The 26,715-nt window shown below is 42.1% G+C and overlaps 1 protein-coding gene across 1 annotated transcript in view; it reads left to right on the forward strand.

Moving 5' to 3' along the window:
* CDK5RAP2 (CDK5 regulatory subunit associated protein 2) overlaps window positions 1-26,715 on the forward strand; it is a 194,998-nt gene that overhangs the window by 87,333 nt on the left and 80,950 nt on the right. Inside the window, 6 exon segments of the mRNA XM_012664386.1 lie at window positions 2,488-2,658; window positions 6,593-6,736; window positions 14,901-14,998; window positions 20,120-20,250; window positions 21,772-21,881; window positions 24,031-24,159. Of these exon segments, the coding sequence (XP_012519840.1) occupies window positions 2,488-2,658; window positions 6,593-6,736; window positions 14,901-14,998; window positions 20,120-20,250; window positions 21,772-21,881; window positions 24,031-24,159 (783 nt within the window).

Here is a 26,715-nt window from a genome sequence, read left to right on the forward strand (position 1 = left end):
TCTAATTTATTATTCTTTTGTTTTATAGCTGAATACTTCTGTAAAGAGAAACTTCTTTTTCATCACCTATTTAGTTACCCTGAGGTGCAGTTCATATAGGAAAGACAAAATAAGAGTTCCCTAGAATCCTCCAAAAGCTACCGTATTATTAATAGCTTCCTATTGCTGCTGCAACAAATTACCATAAACTTGGTGGCTTAACAGTAAAAATTTGTTACGGTTCTGGAAGTCAGAAGTCTGAAATGGGTCTCACTGGGGTGAAATCCAGGTGTTGGCAGGGCTGCATTCCTCCTGAAGGTTCTAGCGTAGAATCTGCTTCTTTGCCTTTTCCAGCTGCTGGAGGCTGCCTGATTTCTAAACCTGTGGCCCCTTTGCATCCTCAAAGCCTGTGGTGGCTGGGGGAGCCTTTTTCCTGCTTCCCTCTTCCACTTTTAAGGATCTTTGTGGTTTTATTGGGCCCACCTGGATAATTCAAGCTGTTCTCTATTTTAAGGACAGCTGATTAGCAACCTTAATTCCATCTGTAACCTTTGTTCCCTTTTGCCATTTGGTGATTAAAATGTGAACATCTTTGGGCGCTGTTATTCTTCTGTCAGAGTGACCAAAGGTGTTTTTTTTTTTTTATACTATCATTATGAATTCATAGATTTTAACATTTTGATATATTTTAACTCATTGTTATGCTTATTATAATTCTAATTGTCCTGTCTTTGGACAGTGGAAAAGTTTATTCTAGTTGATTCCTGAGTTCTTTGGACATGAACACTGTAGTTGTTGATAGCTTCCTTCCTTTCTGATAGGAAAAGATGTCTGCACTCCTACTATACCTTCCTGCCCCAAGTCTGCAGTCATCCCTTTCTCTGAGGAGGCAAACTTCAGTGAGCATCAGAATTACCTGGAGGGCTTGTCAAAGCACTGGTTGATGGGCCCTACCCACCTTTTGAGTCTCTCATTTAATAGGTCTAGTATCAGGTGACACCGATTATGCTGTTCTAGGGACTACACTTTGAGAAGAACTGCTTTAAAAACCCTGTTCTTTTTGATAGGAAATGCTATTTAGAAGCTATAGTCTGGATACCAAAGAGGACACAGATTTTTTTCAGTGGAAGTAACAGAAACTATGAGTTCATATTGATATTTCAAATTCAGATTTATAATTACACATTTTATCCTCTTATGTATATTATGCTTAAAGTCTTGGTTCTTAGGACATTAATAATTACTTATTTAATATATATTATATGTACACACAGTTTCAGAGTAACAATACCAATATTCTTACTTAGAACATGATTACTGAAAACAGTTTAAGATTTTTTGGTCTCTTTTGTCTGTAGAGAAATATCCCACAAGGGATGTACAAATTATTTTGCTTTAAAGTTATTGAAATAATTCCTCTCAATCAACTCATTACAGTTAGATTTATTTGTTTGTCTGTTTGCTCCGTTTTCAGTTTTAGGGGATTTTTATTTTAAGATAAATATGTAAACATTTAATGATTCCACTGTCATATCTGTAAAATGAGTTCTAGTCTATATCTCTGTCTCTTCTACCTTGTTCTCTCTTATGCCTTATAGACAATCATTTAATTTGTGTTATGGTTAAATAAATGGCATTATGCTATCCATACTTATTTCTTTTGGATACGCTCCCCACCTCCCCTTAACAATATATTCTGAAGATTATTTAAGGGCAGTATATTTAGAGAGTCATCTTTTCTTTTATAGTTTAGGAGTGCTCCATTATAAGAATGTACCATAGTTTATTCCTCTATTAGTGGACATTTGGGTTGTTTACAACCTTTTACTATTATGAATAGTGCTTCAGTATTACAAATAGTACATATTTTAAGGTAGTCAGAATCATAGTGTATACTTTTTCTCCTGTTTTTTTCTTAATGTTATAACATGAACATTTTCCATCTTATTATAAATTCTTTGTAAATGGTATTTAAGACAATTTTTTTTTCTGATTATGAAAGTGGTACAAGATTTTGGAAACTTAGAAAAATAAAAAAGTAAAAATCAACTGAAAAGTCACTCATAATCCTTCTATTTAGATATACTGTTATTTTTGGATGTGTTACCGCATAGCCTTACAACAGTTATGTAAACATTTAGAAAACAAGCCATATCGTATTATATATACAATTTGGTATCCAGGTTTGTTTTTACTTATAATTGTGCTTTTTAAAAATACTGTACTCTTTATAATTATTTCTCTATCGTTGGCTATCTAGTTTCTTTTTGTTTTTTTAGCATTGTAAATAATGTTGTGATAAATATCTGTGCATAGAGCTCTATTCAAATTTCAGATTATTCTTAAAGTTGGCTTTTGTAAGACTTCAAATGAGAAGGAAGTACACATTTGTTGAATGCATCTATTATCTTGCTTTTATAGCAGTAATTTAGCAAGTCAAACACGTAAGAGATTGTCACCTTGAAATTTTTGTCAAGTAAAGTCCATTTTCCCTTTTTCTCCTGGTAGGACCTTAGAAATGAAGTTGAAAAATTACGCAATGAAGTTAATGAAAAAGAGAAAGCAGTGGAGAATCGGTATAAGAGTCTTTTGAATGAGAGCAATAAAAAATTGCACAGTCAAGAGCAACTGATCAAACATCTAACAGAAAGTGCCAATCAAAAGGACTTGTTGCTTCAGGTACCGTAACTTTTTTTCTTTTGTATTTAAGTCTTTTGAGTTAGCACGGATTATTTTTGATTTTTTTAAACTCTTTTGTAGGAACATTTATGGTTAAAGTTGTCATTGCAATATTTTAGAACACTTTAGAGCTTTCCTTATGTCATTTGAGCTTCAGTCATCAGAGAAGTAAGTTTGGAGAAACAGAAGCTCAGAGAAGGGATTAACTTATCCTGGGTCATATGACTAGTAAATGGCAGAGCCTGGGTTCAGGCCCTGGCCTGTTGCGCCGTAGTGCCCAGCCCATTTCACTGAGGTACTTCTACTGCGAGTACTTTCATCGAGTACTTGTGCTATGTCCATTCTTCCTCTGTACTTCTCCTCTAACTGTTCCTTTTTGTCTTGGAACACCCTTCTTGTTGGATCATGGCAGTGAATTTTTGAGATTCAACTCAGACTTACAGGTACCATGCTGGATTGAACATGGCTATTTAACTCTACTTCATACTGAAACCTCATTAAAATAACAGTGAAGGAATAAAAAGGTATAAACCTACAAGGACTAACTTGGAGAATGGGAGCAGGTACAACAGCAGGTGTGAGTTGGATATTTTGGATAAGTGGATGGGCAGGTGGTAACAGTATAGGATTCAGCTTTCTCCACTCTGCTGTGTGCCTTTGGGATGAAAAGCCAACAAGAAGCAAGCTGATTTATGCTGCAGAACCCCAGGCTCGGCAGGCATTGGATGTACCTTACCTGGTACCTTTGAAAACAAGAGACTTGGCTGACATTCTTAGCAGTTGTAGGTGATCCTCTTCTCACCAGTAGAAGATTTCTGGAGACATTAAACCAGAGAGGCTCTGGCCTGGAGGTCACCAGATGCAACCGAAAGCAGAAGTGGATAGCTTGACTGAAAATGGTGGGGAGGGGAAGTGTGCATCCCCAGCAGTGAGACTCCTCGGAGGGGAGGAAAGACTGAAAGGTGCTAACGTTTGGGGGTCCTCCAAAAAATCGGCCAGGTCTCCACCTGAGCATCTCACAGTGAGGCCACCTTTCACATGTCCTTTCCACACTCACGGAGCTTCTGAGCACTTTTAACCCTTAAAAGCAAATAGATGGCTTGAGTTCATCAAATGGGAGAAAAGTATTTAAGAGGAAGACAAAGGCCAAAACAGAACAAAGGTACATAGAAGAAATGGAAACAATGCAAGTAGGAGAAGACTAGACAGCTTTTAAAAGACCAAAAAATTCAACACTGTACCACCTTTCCATAGGAAATAAGATCAGGACTGATAAAAAAGATATTTGGAAAGAGGAATGACCTATTGGAAATTGAAAGTATGATCACAGATATAAAAAGTTTAATAGAAAAATTAGAAAAGGTGGAAGATAAAATTGAGTAAGTCTTCCAGAAAATAGAATTAAACAGATAAAAATTTAGAAAAATGGGAGGGAAAAGATAAGAAAATTAGAGGCTTGATTCAGGAGGTTCAAGATATGACTAACTGGAGTTCCAGAAAGCCAGAACAGGCAAAGGAGAGGGAAGGAACATTTCAAAGTAACAGGAAAAAATTTCCCAGAATGGAAGGATAGCTGTTTCTACATTGAAAGGGCCTACTCTGTTTCTAGCACAAAGAATGAAAAAAGACCCATTCCCCAAGGCATGTCATTGTGAAATTTCAGAACACAGGGATAAAGAGGATTGAAAACCTTCTACAGAGAGGAAAATCCAGGTCACATACAAAGGACCCAGACCTGGAATGACATCAGAATTCTCAGCAACACTGGAAATCAGAAGATCAGAAGAGCAATGCTTTCAGATTTTGAGGAAAAGTGATTTCAACTCCAGCATTCTGTACTCAGCCAAGCTGTCAGTAAGTGTGAGGGCAGACTAAAGGCATTTTCAGACATTTGGTGCCTAAAATCATCAGCCTCCTATGTGCTCTTTGTAGGAAGCTCTTGGAGGATGACTCCATATAAATGAGGGAATAATCAAAAGAGAGAGACATGGGATCCAGAAAGTATTCACCTGGGATGGGGTGAAGGGAAGCCCCGGGGTGACAGCTGAGCCGCTTAGGTAGAGAGCCCAGATTTGAGCCATTGAGGGAGAGTTTCAGTCGTGATCTCCAAGAAACTAAAATGGAAGAGGTCAATTACCTGATGTATTTGACTCCATGAGAGGAATTTTGAAGTTCTGCTAGAGAGTTTAGGAGGTAAATTAACATTAAATACATAATTTTATGAACTAAGTAAACAAATAGAATAAAGTAGTTACTAATTCCAAGATAAGCAAAGAACTGAACATGCAAGGAAATGTAATCATGGAACACGGTGTGGCTGAGCCATGAGCAGTATTTGTGTGGCTGTAATGTAAATGCAGAAAATGATTTAGTAATAGTTAGTTGTCGATAACTAAAATTATGACATAATTAGGAAAAGTGTTGAGGGGCAGAGAATGTAGGAGCTGAATCCTTAAACTTCTATGATAGGAGCCAGTAAATGAAATCTAAACTTAAGAAATGAAGAAATGTGAGAGTAAGAATGTAATGTAGAAACATGGAGGTAAATACAAAAAATAAAGAGGTGCAAGTTGTTCTCTGGGAGTGGGACTTAGAGGTGAGAAGTGGAGAGGTAGAGGACTGCTATTTTCCATTGAAGCCTTAAAGTGCTATTTGACTGTGAAACTATATAATTTGGCTTTAAAAAATGAAAAGTGTACGGCCGGGCATGGTGGCTCACGCTTGTAATCCTAGCACTCTGGGAGGCCGAGGCAGGCGGATTGTTTGAGCTCAGGAGTTCGAGACCAGCCTGAGCAAGAGCGAGACCCTGTCTCTACCAAAAATAGAAAGAAATTAATTGGACAGCTAAAAAAATATATAGAAAAAAAAAAATTAGCCGGGCATGGTGGTGCATGCCTGTAGTCCCAGCTACTTGGGAGGCTGAGGCAGAAGGATTGCTTGAGCCCAGGAGTCTGAGGTTGCTGTGAGCTAGGCTGACGCCACGGCATTCACTCTAGCCAGGGCAACAGAGTGAGACTCTGTCTCAAAAAAAAAAAAAAAAAAAAATTGAAAAGTGTAAGTTAAGCACAACTGTATTATGACAGTTGAAAGTCAGTGTTGGTTATTTGGTTCCTAGTTCTTTCGATTATAGTTCAGTGGGTTTTTACAAAGAATTGCCTCTGCTTTCTTGTTTGTGTTCATCTAATTTCTTATGAAAGTTTGGCATGATTAAATTAGTTCTGCTGGGTGCTTAGGAGTAAGATGTGTTTCCTACCCTTGATTTCTGGCAGAGAGTGGACAGAGTCTTAGTTTAGGACCATGTTTAAGTGGTTAGGAATAGGTTCTGTGCTAGATGTCAGATCCTCTGGAGGGATCATTGAGGGGAGTTGTGTTGTGCGTCATCATCATATGTGTCCAGACCCTATAACAGTATTTGTAGTCTTGGCTTTTTCTTCCTGGAAGTCAAATCTCTTTGTGGATATGGACAGTTCAAACTTTGTAACATTTCAAGAGAAACTAAGACTTTGTTCGGTTTTGATATAGAAGCCCTCTAATCATTCTAGTAAGCCTGCAGCATAGGAAACAGACCCAGAGATCGCACCCTAAGCAGGGAGGACCGAGGTTTGGAACCAGTTCTGTTGGGCCAGAGCCTGGGTTCTGTCCCCCACACCTACTGAAAGGCATTCACGGTGGTGAGTCAGGAAGGGTTGTGACAACTGCCACCATCGTTGTTTTTGCCTTGCTGGCATGCTGCTATTCTCTAAGTTGTACTAACATAGAAATAGAGTTGCATTATGGTTTTGTAATTGTCTGGTATTTTGGGATGGTGGAAATTATTTAGGGGACATATGGGTATTATGAAAAAATAAAATATATTTCCTTAAAGAGTTTGGGACAATGTCTTAATACTTTTTTCTTTGATGAAAACTTCCTTATAATTATTTCATCTCCTTAGAAATTCAATGAAAAAGATTTGGAAGTAATACAGCAGAACCATTATTTAATGACTACAGAGGATCTTGAGTTTAGGAGTGAAGGTTTAATAACAGAAAAACGCTCTTCTCAACAGTTACCTGGCAGCAAAGTCATCTTCTCTGAGGTGAGTTTGACTGAAATTGGACATTCACATGCGAGTGTATTCATATTCTTTTCTAAACCATATTTGATAACTCCTTTGATCTAGAGATCCTCAAATGCCTTCTTGCTGATAATTGAGCCTATAACAGGTAAGAGTAGGAGTTCTTAGCCTACTACCTTACAGATTAATATCCTTTAGCTGAGCATTAGTATTTGCACTGTCCCTGAAACTGAGAAATCACAGCTTGTTAAAGAGAAACCTCATTTGCTCTATCAGGGATCAGTCTCTCAGTAATCCCAAGTGGTTAGTAGTTCTCCTGTTCAAACACATATGAAAAATGGCATGGCAGGCTCTTTTTCATCTGCCTCCAAATTATCTTTCCAATCTCATTTTCTTTCATCTCCAGCAATAGCTACAACTTGTTAGATTCCTGAAAACACCATGTTTGTACCACTCTGTGCCTTTGCACCTGCTGTTACATCTGCCTGGAATGACTTTTCCTTCCCTGTTTACCTGCTCACAGGACATCCCTACAGCTGCCACTCTGATGTCACCTTCTCTGTGGAGCTTTCCCTTAGCCAGGTCCCCTCGTCCTCCAGTTCACAGCACTTAGCACAGTGCTCCGTGGTAGCACTTACTCCTTGTGTGTCAGTTATGGGATCCACCTTCCTACCTCCCTTCCCCTGAACCCCTGTGCAGCACCCTGGGCAGGCACTTCAGGGGTCAGAAACTGGCACGTACTCTGAATCCCAATGCTTAGTCCATTTCCTGGCTCTGTAAATGTTTGTTGAATGAATGAATGAATAATGCAACTAGGCAGCCAAATATGGGAAGGGAAAGGAATTAACTCTAGGCCAAGGTTTTTTTTGTTGTTTTTTTTTTTAAACCTGGCTTTAATTAAGTTCATACATTCGGAAGATAGAGAACTCTTAGGCATATTAGTTCTCTGATGAATGGCTGTGATCGTGGCTTGTGGTTTTGTGAAGGGTGAGTCTCAAAATAATTAACTGGTACAACATGGGCATCGACCATCAGAACAGACTCGGGCAGTAGGGCTGGAGCCGGGCACCAACCCTGTAGTTATTAGATCACGGGGAGGTCTCTAGGGGTTCACAGGAATGGGCCAGGGCAGCTGGGGTGGTTGGAGTGGATGGACCAAGGTTTATTTTCTAATTGGTGTAGAAATAGTTTAGTATTTCAGCATCAGTACTAGCCGTTGTGCTGTATGTCGGCTCTGTATCAGACCTGGTCCTGAGGGCATCATTGGCTGAAGAGTTGGAGCTCTTTCTTAATTCTGACCGTTTTTGTATTTGCCTCTGCTCTTTCTCTTGAGAGTGTCAACATGGACCCCTGGGCTGGGCCAGGAATCCGGAGGCCTGGATTTCTGTCTTGGCTCTGTCATTTCACCTAGGTGACCTTGCATAGGTCTGATAACTAAATCTCAGAGGGCTAATATTTTATTATGCTAACTTGCATTTAGTTATTTGATTTTCACCAAATTTAGTTGGGCTATTAAGATTCACATTAACCTATAATAAGGCATAGTTTGTTTTGTAACAAGATAGCAGCCCAGTAGATTTTTTAGATAGAAATATTTTCACTAATTTGAATATATAGTTAAACTTTGCTATTTTGAATCACATTTGAATCATGTAAAAAGTATCAAATGTTGAACAAAATATTTACACATTTATTAAACAGGTTGAGTATTTTAAAATTTAATTTCACTAGTTTTATCATCTGCTCCATTTTGTTTTTAGTTTTTTTGTGCTGGGTGGGTCTGTGCTTCATATAACTACAAATATAAAGTCATTGCCTGGGCATTTAGTATTCATATCCTGGTGATGTTTAAATTACTGTGCAAAATACCTAGGTATTTTAGCAAAGGTTTTAATTCTTTTCTGCAAGACTAATTTCAAATTGTAGATAAAGAATTATACATTATCACTTAGGAATTATAAATTTCTAGCTGTCAATTTAAGAAATCCCAACTGTTGCAGCCTTACAATCCCCCCCACCCCCACGAAAGGTATACTTTTCAGGTTGTAGTTCTTTCTTTGTAGCAAACGTGGATTTCTTTTGCTATGCCCTTGGCCATTTTATGTTGATTTAGGATTTATCCTCTGCCCATTTCTACAAAGAGCTTGAGGCTATGATGATGTCTCTATAGATGTTGGGCAGTCTGTTTTCCTTCTAATCATTGTGTGATCCTGAGAGTTAATGCTAGATGATCAGGGAATTGAAGAATAGAGAGTAAAACACACTGACCATATTTAACTTGCTGCAGTCAGAGATTTATAGCTTGGGTATTGACATGGCTGGGACATCGCTGCCGAATTTTCTGAGTATTAAAATTAATGTCTTTGTTGCAGGGCTGTGTGACACAGCTACTGAAATAGACATCATCCATCTACTAGGACACTAAATTGCCCTGATTACCAAGAAGTGATCCATTAAGCTTTCTCTTTACATGTCTGCTGCCTCTTCAGACTGTGGTCTGCACAGAACATGTATTTCCGTCGAGTCATTAAGGAAACTATGGTAGAGTAGAAAATGCCAGTCCTGCTACTTACCAGCTTTGTGACCTTTAGCAAATCACTTAATCTCTCTGAAACTCACCTTCCTAATCTTCAAAGTGGGCAATTACATGCCTGCCTTCTGAGAGGACTAGAAATAATATGTGTATTAGTTAAGGTTCTTTTGGTTGCAGGCTACAGAATCCAACCTCGAGTAGTTGGAGCAAAACAACAACGAGAGGCAGTATAGATTGGGATCATACTGGAGGCGCTCACAGATGCCAAGCAAGACTTGAGCAGCCACACTGTGGGGGAGGGTGAAAACCAGCGGCTCCACACATCTCGACAACAGAAGTCGCAGACTCCAGGGTTCTGTCTTTGACATGCCTCAGACCCAGTGACTCCCAGATGTCTGGTGTCTCAGTTTAAATCTCTCAGTTGCTGGGAGAGAATTGTGCTGGTTTAGCATGGGCCCAGGGCCTGGCTCACAAAGGAGAGGAGTCTTCCTGGGACTTGCTCCTGTGTCTTAGGGACAGTTCTCAGAAGAGGCAGGGGAATGCCGTGAGCTGGGTGGTCATTCCAGGGGCCGTGGAGCACATAGTGCTGAGCAAGACACACGGCAGGTGTGTGGCAGAGGCACGTCTTCTGCGATGAGAGGCCTCCTGTCTGGGGTGCTGCTTGTTTGGAGGGGCTGGGGGTTGGTTGCTCTTGCTGAGCAGGTGCTTCTCGTTACCCGGCTCTGGGCAGCCTGGCCCCTGCCTCTGTGCCAAGGAGATCTACTGGTTTGTCAGCTCTGCTGAGGGAGCCAAATGACTTCATTCTAATGGGGCATGATTCAACACAGGGGAATAGATGATTGATGAAATGGGACCCAAATGGCTCCGAAGAGTTCATTTATTTAACATGGGTAAGCAATTTGCTTCTAGGAAGATGTTGACTCACTCTGACTTCCATTATGCAAAATACCCCCAGGAATCTCTGCTCTTAAGATTCGTTATCAGTCCCTGTGTTCCCCTCTTACCTATTTAATCATCAGTTCAGCAAGTATTTTTGGCAGCATTTGATTTGTGTCAGACACTGTGCCTGGCGCAGGACACTGTTGCTTGCAGGGAGCCCTCAGCCCTGTAAACAGGTAGTTGGTGCACTAGGCATGGGACAAAGGTGAATGAGTATGCTCCGCTCTGGCAGCTGGAGGAGGGCATCTTTCTCAGTCAGGTAGTTTCCTGGTGAGATTTGGCCTGAGTGCATCCCGTAAGGTGCCCTGGAGTGTGTCAGTGGAGAGTGGTAAATGGTGGCACTCGGTCTCTGAAGAGGGAGAAGGGGTCCTTCCTGGGGCTCAGATGGAAGGGCAGAAGGTAAGGATGAGGGCAGGAGCTGAGGATAGTAGTGGCCTGAGAAACATGGGGAAGCTTTGGAATAGCTGCCAGAAAGGAGTGTGGAGGGGGCTGAGCCAGCATCCAGGCCCTGGTGTGGCAGTGAGCTGTCCTCCTCTAGGACTTGGAACCCGGCCTGCAGAGATGCAGTTAAGATACGGGGTCCCACGTACATACATTCCTGCCGTCTCTACGCCATCCTCCAGAAATCCATATTGGTCTTTTTTCCCTATCCCTTCTTGGTTGGCTTTGAAGTTACATACTTAAGCACAAATTCTGACTTTACCAGTCAGTAGCTGAGTGGACTCAAATAACTTGCCTCTGCTCCCAGAGAGACTCAGTGTCATCATCTGAAGAGTGGGAGAATTAAATACTTCCCTGGAATGCTGTGACAAGTAGAGATGATATATTAATATATTAATATGTAACTGACTAGCGTAGTACTTGGAGCATAAGAATAATAGTTACAGCTGACATTTATCAAGTGTTTACTCTGAGCCAGGCATTGTTTTGAGAACTCTGTCTAGATTAACTCATTTAATTCCCTTAACAACCCTGTGACATATGTAGAATTGTTACTTCCATTTATAGGTGAGGGTACTGAAGTACAGAGAGGTTAGGTAACTCGTTGGGTCACACAGTTAATAAGGTCATGTAATCTTAACCATTGCAGCCTCTCACATTACTGCCTCAAGAAGCAGTAGGTTTTCTTATTTTCTTTGGCTGGCCTTTGTGTGGCTGACACGTCACCCTTGTCAAGCACCCAGTGTTTTGCATCCATTATGGGGCAATGATGGGTGGGCTGAAGAAGAACCCACACCCTGCCTCCCCTCTGTGACCTTGGGCATGCAGCCGTCTGTGCCACAGTTTCCTCATCTCTGAAACAGAGAGCTTGGTGACACATGACACATTGGGTTGGTGTGAGGATTAAATGAGAAAGTGCCTGGAAAGCACTTCACGTGGTGGCTGAGGACGTGATATCTTTCTTGGGCTTGATGTCCTATTTAAATCCTACCCCCTCTCTTCTCTGGGATTTTTAGGCTGCACACGCGGTTGTGTGCAGGTGGGAGCTGAGAGAATCCCACGTGATACTGTTGTTGTCTATAAAAGGCATTTGGAAGCTCCTTGTGCCAGTGACATGTGGCATGATTTACAAAAGGGCCTGACATTTCTAGCAGTCTGGATGACTAACTTATCATGACCAAGCTGGTGGTTTAGCATTTACAACTTTTAATCAGCAAGTGGTGCCTTAGCCTTGTTTTGTCAGGGTTAGAAATAGAGCGGTGTTCTCCTAGCTCAGGGGTTCTTAACCTTTTTTGCCCTCTGCATGCCTTTGGTAGTCTGCCGAAGCCAAGGATCCCGTCCCTGGAAAAATGTTTAAATGCATAAAATATATGCAAAGGATTCTAAAGGGAACTAAATGTTTTGCAATTTAGTTATCAAAATATAAAAATGTTATGCTGTAGAAATGGTGCTTGTTAAAACATTAAACAACAAATATGATGGTGAGTAAAGTGACTACTGTAGTTTTGAAGTAGTGATAAAAATGAATACTTGGAGATATCTACAACATATATAAAATAACTATTTCTTTTGATGACAGAGTCACAGTAATACCACTAGTACTGGCTTTTAGTGGTAGTAATAGTCCTTCAATTCATAATTGAAGGGCCTGTTAAATTTCAGTTAGAAGTTAGTGGAACTAAAAATTTAATTTTTTCCCCATTCACATTCATGCAGCCCCTAAATTTTATTTTTTTATTTTTATTTATTTTAATTTTTTTTTAGAAACAGGGTCACTCTTTTGCCCATGTTGAAGCTCAGTGCAGTAGCCCAGTTATAGCACACTGTAACCTGGAACTCCTGGACTCAAGGGATCCTCTCACTCAGCCTCCCGAGTAGCTAGGACTGTAGGTGCACACCACCACACCTGGATAATTTTTTATTTTATTTTGTTTATTGTTTTTGTAGAGGTGGAGTCTAGCTATGTGGCCTCAAGCGATCCTCCCACCTTAGCCTTCCAAAGTGTTGGGATTACAGGCATGAGCTACCGCGCCTGGCCTAAATTTTTTTTTTTTTTTTTAGGCTAGCGTCTCACTCTGTCTTCCTGGCTAGAGTGCAGTGGCATCACCATAGCTCACTGCAACCTCAAAGCCCTGGGCTCAAGTGATCCTCCTGCCTCAGTCTCCCGAATAGCTGAGACTACAGACATGTGCCACCATGCCCAGCTAAGTTTTCTGTTTTTTGTAGAGATGGGGTCTCAGTCTTGCTCAGGCTGGTCTCTAACTCCTGAGCTCAAGCAATCCTCCCCACTCAGCCTCCCAGAGTGCTGGGATTACAGGTGTGAGCCATTGTGCCCAGCCCCAGGCTAAATTTTAATCACATTAAGAACCCCTGTTAAGTGGTATCTTACTTTAGGAGAAAACAGAAGTCAATGTGAACTACAAAGGCTGTCTGTAGCCCCAGTTTCTCTGTTAACTGAATATCATACCCCTCCAGCATCTAGTTGGTGCCAGGCACTGTTCTGGGTATTCTGTACACATTAACTTTATTTTAACGTTTTTTTAAACTTTGGAATAATTTCAAATTTATAGAAAAGTTACAAGAATAAAGGATTCTATTTTTCCTAAGCCTTCGGAAAGTTGCCATGTGAAGCCCTATCCTCTCTGAATACGTTGGTGTGTGTTTCCTATAAACAGGGACATTCTCCTGTATAACCTCTGCCCAGCTACCACAACCAGGAAATTAGCCTAAACTAGTTTCCTTCACTGCTACCTTGTAATCCTTAGGCTCATGCATATCTCATCAGCTGTCTCAGTAACACCCTTTGTAGCAAAAGGATTCAATCCGGGATCACACATTGCATTTAGTAGTCTTGGTTCTTCAGTTTTTAATCTGGAGCAGTTTCTCAGTCTTTCCTTGACCTTCATGGCCTTTGGGACTTCCAGAGTGTCTAGGCCAGTTGTGTTATGGAATGTCCTTCAGCTTGGGTTGTCTGTCTGGTGTTTTCTTGGTGATTAGATTCAGTCTATGCATCTAGTCTTTTGGCAGGAAAATCACAGTAGCGATGCTGTTCTCATTGTGTCTTATCCAGTGGTACACGATTCTATTTGTCCCATTCCTGGCCATGCCAACTCTGATAACTTCATAAAGGTGGTGTCTGCCAGGTGTCTTGACTGTCTATTACTCTTTTTTCCTTTATATTTAATAAGTATTTTGGGGAAGTTTTTTGAGTATGTGTAAATATCCTGATCTTTAAACTTTCACACACTAGTTTTAGCATCCTTTTATGATTCTTGGCCAGATTATACTTGTTCATCTTGGATAACTGAAATTTGTTTCCTTTGACCAACATCTCCCATACCCCTCTGTCCTGCTTACCGTGGCAACCACTGTTCTACTCTTTAAGTACTTCCTTATTTTGTGGCACAAGAAAAGTGCTGTACATGTGTCTTCCATTTCCCCTGATTTTCCTTGTCCTAATACTGGAATCAGCCATTTCTCCACGTACCCCTGGTTTCTCACGGTTCGCAGTCTGTCTTTGATCTGCTCCATGACTCCATAGGTGGTGGTTATTTTTTTTTTGTCCACCATGTCACAGGAGGGAATACCAAGGCTCCTAGTAAGTAACTTTCCAAAGTCCCAGAACTGATAAGTGGCAGAGCCAAAATTTGAACTTTGAAAAACCCTTCATATTTGTGAGTGCTAATTCACAAAACCACATCCCCATTTCATAAATGAGGAGACTGGACCTCATAGAGGTTTGTCAGGCTGCTTACTCAAAGTCACACTGCTAGCAGGTGGCAGAGATCCAGCTCAGGTCTCTAGCATCATTCTGTTGGATGCCTCCCACAGCACCTCACTTGGCCACTTCTGCTTTGCTGTAAGTCCCTTGTCTTCAGTACTTGTCAGGGTCTGGTTTGTGAATTTCTCTTCTTTGGAGCAACAGCAAGCATGGAAAGGTAGTCTTAATAGTGTTGTGAAAACGATGACCAGCCGCTCTGAGGGGTGACAGTTTTACGATGGGCAAGTCGGATAACTGTGATGCCTTTCCTAGCAGCTGTTTAGTGTTGGAAGCTCAGCTCTCAGCTTTGTTCTGGGGTAAGTGATGGGCCGTCATTCCCCACTCCTCCTGAAGGTGGTGCTCTCTGACTGTGGCCTGAGCCAGAGCCTGGCACAGGGCCCCACCTTCGTCTGATTTTAAAAACCAGAGCTAGCCACATATGTTTGCATAATGTAAGGATGTACTCTTTTAAAATTCTTCCCTTAATGTCAGATGCCTATTGTCATTTCCAGGAAAAGCAACAATCAGACTATGAAGAACTGATGCAAGTCTTAAAGAAAGAACAGGACATCTATACCCATCTGGTAAAATCTCTGCAGGAATCAGACAGGTAAGGAGGTTTCTGTTTGGACATCACACACATATGAGTGTGAACAGACACACACACACACACACACACACACACACACACACACATCTTGAATAAATGCTGGTGGTTTCTGAGGCAGCAAAGCCCTATCATTTTGCTTAGGAAGCTTATAAAGTGCTTGGATGGTAATTGCCATATTTAGTCAGATATACCTGTTTTCTATCAAGAATTGTCTGATTTTTGGTCGCAAAATTAGGATAAAATATAATAATTACTCAGATTTGTAAATACTTTATAATATATTTAGAAAGTGCTTTCATGTCTATTATCTCATTGATCCTCACAGCTGTTCTGTAAGGTATTAATGGTGTCTCTATTTTCCACAAGGCCGTGAAAACTAAGAGAGGTTAAGTGACTTACTTGTTCAGAGTCACACAGGTGTTGAGTGTCAGAACCCTGGGATCCAAACAAGCCTCTGTGTCTTGGAGCAACTTGTGTCTCTGCAGAATTACTGAAATGATTTGGTACCAGTGTGGTTTGGTAAGGAGAGCCAATTTAGGCTAGTGGTCTTGTTCTAGCCCTGGCTCTGCCACTTTCTACCTCTGTGTCCTCAGGCAAGTGGCCTGCTCTGGCCTCTGTTTGCACATCTATAAATGCAGGCTTGGCCTCAGGGAGTTCTCACATTAAGAAATCATTTCTCTACACAGTGGGATAGTTACACTTAAAAGGATACAATGTCTGGGATTCATTTCAAAACAGTACGGAAGCAGAGGACGTGGGTAGGGATATCGAAGGAACAAGACTGGCCCTGGCTTCCTGATTGTTGGGGCTGGGGTTTGGGTACATTAGTTTGTCTTCTTTTGTATATATCTAAAATTTTTCATAATAAAAAGTGTAAAACCATCACCGCTCACTTCTCCCTCTCATCCACCCTTTGTTCTCACCGCTGTGAGCTCTTCCTTGTTCCCTGGTCTGTGTGTTCCTGCCTCTGCCTTCACTTGTGTTTCCTACCTGTCCCTCCACTCCTCTTCCCTACTTTGTCTCCCACTAGTCCTTTAGAATTTAGCGTGAGTGTTAACCCTTGTCAAGAGGGCTGGCCAATCCCTAGAACGGTCGCCTGCCTTGTATTGGGTGGTCATCCTGTGCGGTCATCCATGACTGCTCTGTCTCCTCACCTGCACGGGGAGCTCCCCCAGGGCAGGGATCCTGTCTTACTGTCTCTGTTCCCCAGGGCTTGGTGTAGAGTAGGTACTCTGGAAACTTCTGTGCGGGGATGCTTCTTCCTCCCAGTGCTGATCTTCTAAATTATGAGATCATTTTGAAATTTTAAATCTGAAATGAGTTTAGAGAAAATGAAAACATGCTGATGAAATTCTGGGAGTAGCATCACTCTCTGAAAGTGAGCTTTTTCAAGAAGCTGCTGGCCATTTTCACGTGGGAGAGGGGTGGAGTCATGTGGGAAAACTCAGGAATGGTCAAATTTTGTTTCAGTTGTGTAGCTTCTCTGGGTGGGAGCCAGGTTAGATTCTGGGCACCGAGAGGCCCTGTGGGCGGATGTGGTTGCCCTCAAGCCTCCTCAGCATTGTGAGTGGCTCTGAGTTTCACAGCCCCTCTTAATGAATGAAAACATGGATGGGACTGAGGCGAGTCAGGGCTATGACTAACAAGGATGCTTAAAAGGTTTTCTGTTCCTCTTCTGTCTTGCAGTACACTTAGGGGAAGACAGACCTGGGTCCAAATCCCAGCTCTGCCACCCAGCAGCTCTGAGCTCTTGGCTAAGTCACTTTTCACTGTGAGCCTCAGTGGGGTTTATAAGATTGAGATTGGCTGGCCCATCTACCTACCTACCTACCTACCTACCTACCTACCTATCTACCTACCTACCTACCTACTTACCTGCTTACCTGTCTTTCTACCCTACAGGCTTGTTTTGAAATAAGAGATGATACTATGTAAACTCCTAATACTGCCTGCCACATAGTAAGCACTCATTAGTAAGTGAAAACACTTCTTAAGAGTAAGAACAACATGAAAAGCTTACATATGCTTCAGTATCCCAGTGTGCTTGCGTGTAGCTTGTGCGGGGTTTTGACTCCTCAAGGGACAGAACTGTGGGCTGCGGCAGGCGGAGCTCCCTTCTGTAACTCCAGCACTGCTCGCTTTCCGGAAACCGACAGCAAAGGTGGATGACTGGCGACATGAAGTGCCGTGATTAACAGTGGACAGGGAGGACAGGGAGGAAGGAAACTCATGGCAGGCTACGTGTGCTGGATCTTTTCACTCGTACTATTCATTCTCCATGGCCACACTTAGAAGCTGGTGGCTTTAGCCCCATCTTACAGAAGTGGAGACGTGGCTTCTAAGATGTTAAGTGTATTTAGAGCTCAGATGTTTTTGGCCACTGAGCCTAGGCTCTTACTGACCTGCTACCCACCGTGAGGATTGGCACAGTTTGCACTTCCCTGTAACTCAGGGTTTCTCAGCCTCAGCAGTGTTGGGATTTGGGGCTGGATAATTTTTTTATCATGAGGGGATTTCCTGTGCATTGTATGTTTAGCAATCCCTGACCTCTATCCAGATGCCAGTAGCACACCTGCCCCCTCCCATACCAGTTATAACAACCAAAATTGTCTCCAGATGTTGCCAAATGTCCTGGGGAACAAAATCATCTCCAGAGAAGAAGCATTGCTGTAACTCATGAAAATCAGAAATTTCAGCCCATAAGTATCATCTTTTGTATGGGAGTTGTTGGGGTATGTGAAAGAAAGGAGATGATGTTCTTTGAGCATCTAATATGTGTTAGGCACTGTGCAAAGTCTTTCCCACGTAACGTCTTATTTAATCCTCAAAACAATCTTGAAGTAAAGGTATTATTATCCCTGTTTTACTGATGAGGAGTCAGGACTCAGGCAGTTTAACTGACTTGTCCACGGGCATGGAGCTAGTAGTGCGGTGTGTTGTTTTGAGCTTGGATCTCTCTGACTCCTCATTTCTGCTTCTGCCTCTCCCCCACCCCCCGCCACCCCAACTCCGGTTCCAGAAAGAGGAAGGTACGGGGTTTTTGTTTCTTTCTGAGCGAAGCACCTTTTGTTCTGCCAACTCCTCACACCTTGAAAAGATTCTGGAGTTGGGAAAACATAAATGACAGACAGAGGAGCAGCAGCTGTGTACTTTTCACCCTGTCAGGAATGGAAAAGGGAGTGAAGCAGTTAGCTTTCCCCAGCCCTAATCGCAGGAGCTTCGCTAACACAATCTCCTTTTCTCCCCCTAGTTAAATGTCTCTGCAGCATGACTGCATCCGAGCGAGTGCTGTGCTGTCACACCTCTGTAAGGTTTTCCATCAGCCTTACAAATTGATCATTATGATTGTCTTGAAATGGAACTAGGTGCAAGTTACTCGCAGGGCCCCTTCCCTTGCATGAAGACTACTTCACAGTGAACCGTCCTCAGAGCAGCAAGCATCGCAGATTAGACATAATGGTTTATTTTCCTTCCAATGTATGTTGATTTATGTGTGCAGTTTGATGGATGCAGCTGGAAGAAGTCTTTGAAGAAAAAATGGGGCTCGAGTCTGACACACATTTAGAGCAATGGCTCCTAACCATTTGGGGGCTATGGACCCCTTTTAAAAAATCTGATGGAAGCTTATGAGCCATCTCCCTAGAAAAATCCACATATTCATAAATTTTTACAGATAGTTTCAAGGTGTTGATGGACCTCCTTAGGGAACTGTAGATCAGATGCTGGACAGAGAGTGATATATTTCCCGGTGTTTAAAAAAGGAGGCTTTCTGATTTGTTAATGTGTTTAATCTTTAACGATGTTCATATACTTTGACCCAGTAATTGTACTGCTGGGAATCTTTCTTAAGAAAATAACCTGAATGTCAAACAAGGCTTTAGGCACAGAGATGTACAGAAAAGCATTATTTATGCTATTTAGATGTCAGCTGGGGTCTCCACGTTCCTCTGAGAGCTGGATTTAAGATCTCTGCCAGCTACATATTAGCAGAAGTACAAAGCCTTTCTTATGGATCTACACTGTCCAATACAGTAGCCACTAGCCATGTGGCTATTTAAATTTAAACTTTAAATTTAATAAAATTAAACATTCAGTTCATTGATATGTTAGCCACATTTCAGATGCTCAATAGGCACATTTAGCTTGTGGCTGCTGCAGTAGAAATTGTAGATATAGAACATTTCCATCAGAGAAAGTTTGTTGCACAGGGCTCCCCACAATGAACACAGATTTTGGGAGGTGTGCATTTTCATGGCCTCCTCTGGGTTTTGGGCTTCTGGTTCCATGAAAGCTCTCTGTATAGCTCAGCACTGTATCACATCGACCCAGATGTGAAACTTGACATCTCCCCTCCCAAAATAAAAATCCATTTCTAATGTGCATTTATAAGTGGTTAACCCACCACAATGGAGTTCTTTTGGCCCTAAATCGGTCTTCTTTCTTATTGTTGACTCACTGTTCTTCCTTTATTTTTTTTCTCTTCCCTCCTGTCCCCCATACTTACTCCGAATACGATATCTTTGAGGAGTAACACAAAAGCTTCTCCCTCTCTTCTGAAGCCTGGGTGCCAGGTGACATCCAGGCCCTGGATAGCCTCCCCTTCTATACTCAAGCCCTCTCAAGGCATTATGCCACATAGAGAAGCTTTCTGGAGAATGAAACTATTTCTCCCTGGTTGTATCTGTAGCAAAAACTTGGAAATGACCCAAATATCCACTAATAGGGGATGAGTTAAAGTAAATGGTGGGACAGTCACTGGTTTAATATTATATAGTCATTAAAAATGATGTTTGCAAATAATTTCCAAAAACGTAGGGAAATATTTAAGTGAGGAATGTGTAATTCAGCACTGTATGTCCAGCATTATTTCAACCTTGTAAAAAATACGGGGAAAAAGATTGAGAGGAAATACAGTCTGCCATGTGTTAATTGATAGTAGGAGCATGGGAATTTTGTTTACTTTATACTTTTATATTTCAAATTTTCTGTAATAAACATGTATTTACTTTATAACCAGAAAAAACACAAAAGACATAAAGATCACAGGAAGGCTTGCTTTGCTTTGCATCTTAAAGCACAAATAGGTCTGTTTTAAAATTTCTGATGTCTTGTTTTACCAAGTATCAACAACCTGCAGGCTGAGTTAAACAGCGTCTTTGCCCTGCGGAAGCAACTGGAGCAGGATGTACTCTCTTATCGGAATTTGCAAAAGACCCTGGAGGAGCAGATCAGTGAAATTCGGAGGCGTGAAGGTACATGCTCTCGTCTACGTATTTCCTTTTGGTTTTTCCTCTTGGAGAACGCGGGCTGCACTTTAAGATAGTGCTGAAACTTCATTAAGAGGAGAAGCACCTACGGGATTTCATCTTGGGATTCTTTTTGTGGTGACCATGATGATGTCGGCTTTCCCAGGCTGTAACCATCTGGCTTTGGCCTTCATATTGAAGAGCCTAGTAAATTGTATTAAATTCTGCAGAGGGTCTGTTGCAGGATTGCTTCCTTGCTGCCTTTACTATTTTTTGTATCATTTGATACTCCTAGCTGTGGATAACCTTGGGGACTTGCAGTCTTCTTTTTCTGGTAAACAGCCCTCATTGCCCAAACATCTGGGCACTGCCTACCGCAGCACCCACAGCAGAGAGCCCAGGACTGCACAGATGTATGGGTGAGACTGCTGTTGCAGGTTGAAACATTGTTTTTAGCAGTGTAGATTCATTAAGGGAGGGCTGTAAGATGAGTGTCCTGTGGGATTTGCATTGTTATACTCATCACAGTGATATTTGGCGCTTTCCCTGGCTAGAACCTGAGCCCCTTAAAGTCTGGTGTCTTATTCCCTTCCATATCTCTAGCCTGGTGCCTGGCATGTATTGTGAAATCAGTAGTTTTGACATTCCTCGAGTACCTGCTATGTATAAGGCAGAGTGCTAGGCACTTAACTTTTCATCTCTGATCCTGGCAGTCATCCCATTGGGTACAGCAGGTATTAACTTCATTTTACAGATGAAGAAACTAAGGCTCAGCTGGGGGGTAGGGTGGGGTTTGATTTGCCCAGATTTGAACCAGGATATCTTCCTCTGGAGTTTAGCTCTTTCTAGTATTCCATACTCTATTTTAAAAGGCGGATCAGCTCTTACACATGTTAAATGAGATACTGTTTGTGGGTATGCCTCACTCAATAAACAGCTTCCCCCTCCTCCCCTTCTTCCCTCTCTGTTGGAACATGACCTTCGCTGCAAGGAAGCAGACCCTTACGTAGGTGACTGAAGATTCTTTTATTCATATCTTAGCTCTAGCAGGCAGTCTCTGCACTTAATGTGCTTGCTTCCCATGAGGGGTCTGGGGCCAGAGAAAAATAGATCAGGTACTTTTATTTCCCTTGAGTTCTACCCGTGAGGGTCACATCTAATTTTTCTGTATTCTCACCTAAACAGAATCACTCCCTCATTTAAACTGAAATCACCATTTGCTTGTGCCATTTAGAATGGTCTCCAGGCACAACACTCGATATGCAAATTATAATTCAGGATTGGCCCTAGTGAAAACCTACAGCCTAAGATGAAACTGTACATTGAAATATCAGCCTGTAGAGAAAGGGAAAATTACTTTTGCTCCAAAGGTAGTGCTTTGAACCCCCTATGTGTGCTTATGCTCCTTCCACCCCTGCCTCCCCCAATTCAAATTGCTGTAGATGGATTGCACTGGGGTTGGTTTCGGAAGGATCTGTTTCTGATATTCTTTTTCTCCTCCCCCTCCCCACCTTTTTTTTTGGGCAGAAGAACCATTTTCATTTTATAGTGATCAAACATCTTATCTAAGTATTTGCCTTGAAGAGCACAACCAGTTTCAAGTGGAGCATTTTTCTCAAGAAGAACTTAAGAAAAAGGTATTGACCTATTAACTTTTAATGCTTTTCTTTTAAGGTTGTTTGTTGTCTCTTGACTCCGAAAGCCCCTTTCCTCTCCCTTCGTTCCCTGTGCTCGCCGCCTTGTCTTTGTTCCTCCTTTGTGCGTTACCTGGACTGCTCTCGCCCACGTCTGACACAGGCCTTCTTAGGCCTGAGACCCCAGCCCAGGCTTGCTGTCCTTGAGGAAAGGCTCTCTGGCCTGTCGGGTCATTCACCTGTCTTCCTGCACCTGACCCGAACTGATGTCTTTCTCATATTTACCTGTAATTGTCCGGTTATTTGTCTACATCCCCTGCTAGGCTGTGACCATCTGAAACGTAGTGATTGTGCCTTATTCATTTCTGATTTTCCAGTGCCTGACACACATAGTAGGAGCTAATAGATGCTTTTTGAATGAGTAAAGTTCCAGGTTTGATCAGTAAATCTTTCTTTTTGTTTTTTAACTGGAAAGGTTTTTCAATCTGTTGATCAGTGGCATGGTTAGAGTGGTTTAGTGTTTCAAGGTTCTAAGCACCAGTGTTAAAAGTAGGAAGTGTGAGCATAGGGGAAACTGCGTGATTTATTGTAAATTATCATACATGTGTGGCTGAGATTCAGTTTCTCTCTTGGAATAATTCATGTTCTGATAGAGGAGACAGGCATGTAAACAAGTAATTGCAAAATGGAGTGCAAGGGTTGCTGTAATGGGCAGCCGTACCAGGTATAGAGGTAGCGGAGGAGGAGGGGGAGGGGCATGTGGTGGCCCATTTGATCAGGGGAAGCTTCTTAACAGAAGTGAGGCTTGAAATGTGTTTTGAAGGATGAATTTGGAGTTGTCCAGGTGGAGAGCTTTCTCAGTAGAGAAAGAGAAAACAACCTGTGTAAAGCACAGAAGTAAGAAATAGCAAGGAGAACTGTAAAACGTTGGATATTTTGTGAGGAGTAGGGCAAGGAGCATTGAGGCAGCTGCTAGTTTTTGAAGATGAAGAAAATGGAGGTAATAATAGCTGCTGCTAGTGTCTGCTGTGGCTGCGATAAGGGCAGGACATGTTTCCCTTGGTTGGCATTTAGTAAGTGTTTGTAGAATCAGAAGGTCTTGTTCTTCCCACTAGAACCTCCTTGAGGACTGGATCCAATTTTTACTCATGTTTCGATGTGTTGAACATCTACTATGTGCAGTCAGGGTGGGATTTTCCACTTTATTTGAAGAGCTAATGATTGCTCCCATCAAGAGGTGTTTGGAAAGTTCCTGGCCCTTGGGATTTGAAACTTGCAGGAAACAAAGACAGTGTCTGCTCAGCTTGCTCATGTGTCTGGCCCAGCAAGACCTGTGCCTTCAGGAGAAGCGCTGGACTGGGAGCCTGGGGAGCTCAGCTCAGGCCTGGCTCTGCTTCTGTGGGGGCGGCTGCCCTTTCCCACATGGTTAGGCTCTTCAGCCGCTCTTACATCGCTATGAGCTCTCCAGACACCCCAGATACGGGACCTTGGGCAATTAACTTCATTATAGCTGAGGTTCCTCATTATGAAATGGGAATAGACACACTAGCCTGTGTACCTCCTCAGGATTTTGCAAGGAGTGATTGACTAAAACTTGTAGTAGTATTTTAGTATTAGCCATAAATTGCTTTCTAATTGTCTGTTATCTGTTATTACTGACATTGCTAGATAGGTATACAAAGAAAGAGGTCAATGCCGATAGTTTCAGCTGATAGTCTCAGAAACTTCAGCCTTGGGGGAGTTTTCCTCCAGAGGGTCTCAAGTACAAGACAGAAATAGTATTAGATGTCATTGACTGATCACTTGCGCTGTGCCAAGGACTTCGGTGTGCTTTGACAATGGTCATGTTCAGTTCTCACAGTAACCCATTCTGCAGATGAGAAAACTGAGGCTTAGATTAGGCAGCTTGCCCAGGATATCTTTGCCTTAAAGTGATTGGCTCTGGGGTAAGAATACCAGCATGCCAGATGTCAAAGCCACTGTTTTTGTCACTATATCCAGGGTGTCCTGAAGGTTAGAACTGGGCATCCTGATTCTCCATAACTGTGGTGCAGAAGGGTCTGCTCAGTAGGAAGGCCCGTGTGGGGGTGTGGCCCCGGGAAGCAGAAGTCGGCTACTGGGTACCCAGCCCTCTCCTGCTCTTATCTTTTAGGTCAGCGACCTTATACAGCTAGTGAAGGAGCTGTACACAGACAACCAGCACCTGAAGAAAACCATTTTTGATTTCTCCTGTGTGGGTTTCCAGGGAAATGGCAGACTTGAGTCAGCAGGACAAACAAAGGTAAGAAGAAACATTCTCGTTGTCGTGCTAATTACAAAAATGTAACAACTCAAAAGATTTCTCAAGACTACATCTGTCTTGGGGGGGTCTGTAATTGAAATTCCCTTGCTGTGGATGGGGTTTGGGTTTCCAGGGCCCTGCTGGGTGGAGCAGGTCCGTCCACGGGCTTCCTCAGGTTTGCATCATGTCTCCATGGACACATCCGATACATTGTGACGCTTTTGACTTTGATCCAGCCCTGGGATCTGAGCTGCAGATGGCACATCTGGATGAGCGATGTGGTCTCAGAGGGATCTGGAGAGTTGCTAACCCATCCACATAATTTGGGCAGTGTAGATGCAGCATTAAGGACTCCGTTAACATTGAAAAACAGACACGCACACACTCCACCTGGGGAAAGAGCAAGGAAGCCTCATTCACTTTGATGACTTCTGGGTCTCAGTGCTGATCTTAGTGATGTGTTGTCTCCGATTTTCTCTGTTTGTGACACGTGCTACACAATGGGAGGACCCTGACGTTGTGATGGCGAGGAAAAGCCTAACTCTCCTGTAGGAGACCCTTGCTCCATGCGGGTATTAGCGTTGTTCCAGAAGACCAGAACTGTTCTCACTGTGAAATGCAGTAGTAGGGTCTTTTTGTCTTGGGTCCCTCACGTACAAAACTGGAATCTTCCGGGTTGTAGTTGTCTTAAACTCAACCTGGAGTGCCAGGTAAATAGAGCTTTCACATTCATTGTCACATCATTTCTTGGGAAAGATCTGTCAGCCTTAAGCTGCCTCCTCCTACCTTCAAAGTGGGAAATGCTCAAAAGTATTTTTGCTGTCTTTGAGAGAGGGAAGATTATTGATCTTAGCTTCGAAGACTCTAGATAATTTTGAAAACCAAAAATATCTACCATCCATTTAGGGAGAAACCAGTCTCTTGGTTTGCTTCCTCTAAGGCAGCATTTTTAATAAGCAGCTCATTCTTCACTGTCTTCATTTGAGACATAAATGGTGAGTTTTGTTTGTTCATTTGCCCTTTGAAAAAAATCTGTTAAATGTCCCGTATGTCCTTTGGAGAACAGAGGCTTTTTCCTCTTCCCACTCTAAGACCTTAAGACCAGCCGATTCAGATTTGAGTCATTTGTCAGATTGCACTTTGATTTGATGTTCCCTGTGAATAGTCTTATCCTTTATAGCACAGCTCCCCATCTTCCCCTGGAATGGGATGGTAAAAATGATGTGCCCACTATAATCTTGAGCTGAAGGGGTAGAGGGAGTTGGGGTGAGGGTGGATGGCAAAGAGTGAGGCTGCTGTTCTCTGGGAGTGCGTGTGGTGCTCTTTCGATGAGAAGGCAGAAACAGACCAGAAATGCTTCTATTGTCCACAGCGTTTGCTGAGCAGCAGGACTTGCAGAGTGGGGGCTGGGCATAATTCTTGCTCTCTGGGAGCCTATAAATCAGAGAAAGAGAACAAAAAAAAAAGCAAATATGTTTTGTGTTTTGAAATTCAGTATTTTTCCTCTGGTATTTAATTTACCCGTAGCATTACCCTAGCAAGAGGAAAACAGAGGAAAGAAATTACCCCTAATCTTGTCACTTTAAAACAGGCACAGTTATTTAACATTTTGGAATTGTGCCTTCTATATTTGTATGTGTAAACACGTGGATGCACACACCTCTGCTGTAATGCAGTTTGTATCCCGTTTTTCCTAATTGCCATTAGGTCATAGCATTTTATTGTACCATATGAATGCGCTGAAATTTAACCGGCTTGCTATTGTTGGACTTGCAGATTGTTTCTAGTGATTCACTATTTTAAATTACATAATGAATGTCTTTGGACACAGATCTTTTTCTGTGTTAAGGGTTTTTTTCCCTTAGACCATCTTCCCGGATTGTGTAATTACTAGGTCAAAGGACAGATACAGATATGCAGTAGGCATACAATTTATTTTCATATACCCTCCCCTAACAACTTTCAGTTTGGAAAAGGGTATAAGTAGTTTGAAGGCCCTGATGGAGTTTGTCAGGTTTCTTTTTAAAGTGGCCGCCCTGCTACAGAACCCTGCCGGCTGGATATGATGGTGCTTATTCTCTGAATGCTCACAGTTCGTATAGAAATCACCAAACAAAAGACCAAGACCTGTTGTTCTAATGTGCATTTAAAAAACCTCTATGAGGTTGCCTGTTTTCTTAAATTTATCTGCTGGTTATTTATGCATTATAGGAGAATTTGGTTGGAAATCGCCATACAGAGGGATTTCGGCAGAGTATAGTCAGGTTGGTGAGCGTTGAGAACCATGAACTGTGTAGCTCGTGGACCTGCCGTCTCTAAGTGTTGGATATGTGTAAAGCACTTGGCACGGGTACTGGCATATTCAAGTGTCAAAAAGGATTAGTTACTGTTATCATTGTTAGGAATGCTTAGAAAACTAAGATTTTTTTTTTGGCATAGAGAGGAAATGTGGATTAAGGGGCATAATTTAACTGAAGTCAGGTATTTGTAGGGCTGTCATGTTGAATAAGGAATAGACCTTGTGTGTGACTCTAAGGTATAGAAATGGTACTCAGA

Source organism: Propithecus coquereli, unplaced genomic scaffold, assembly GCF_000956105.1.
Source record: "Propithecus coquereli isolate 6110/MARCELLA unplaced genomic scaffold, Pcoq_1.0 Scaffold89, whole genome shotgun sequence".
Classification (NCBI taxonomy): domain Eukaryota; kingdom Metazoa; phylum Chordata; class Mammalia; order Primates; family Indriidae; genus Propithecus; species Propithecus coquereli.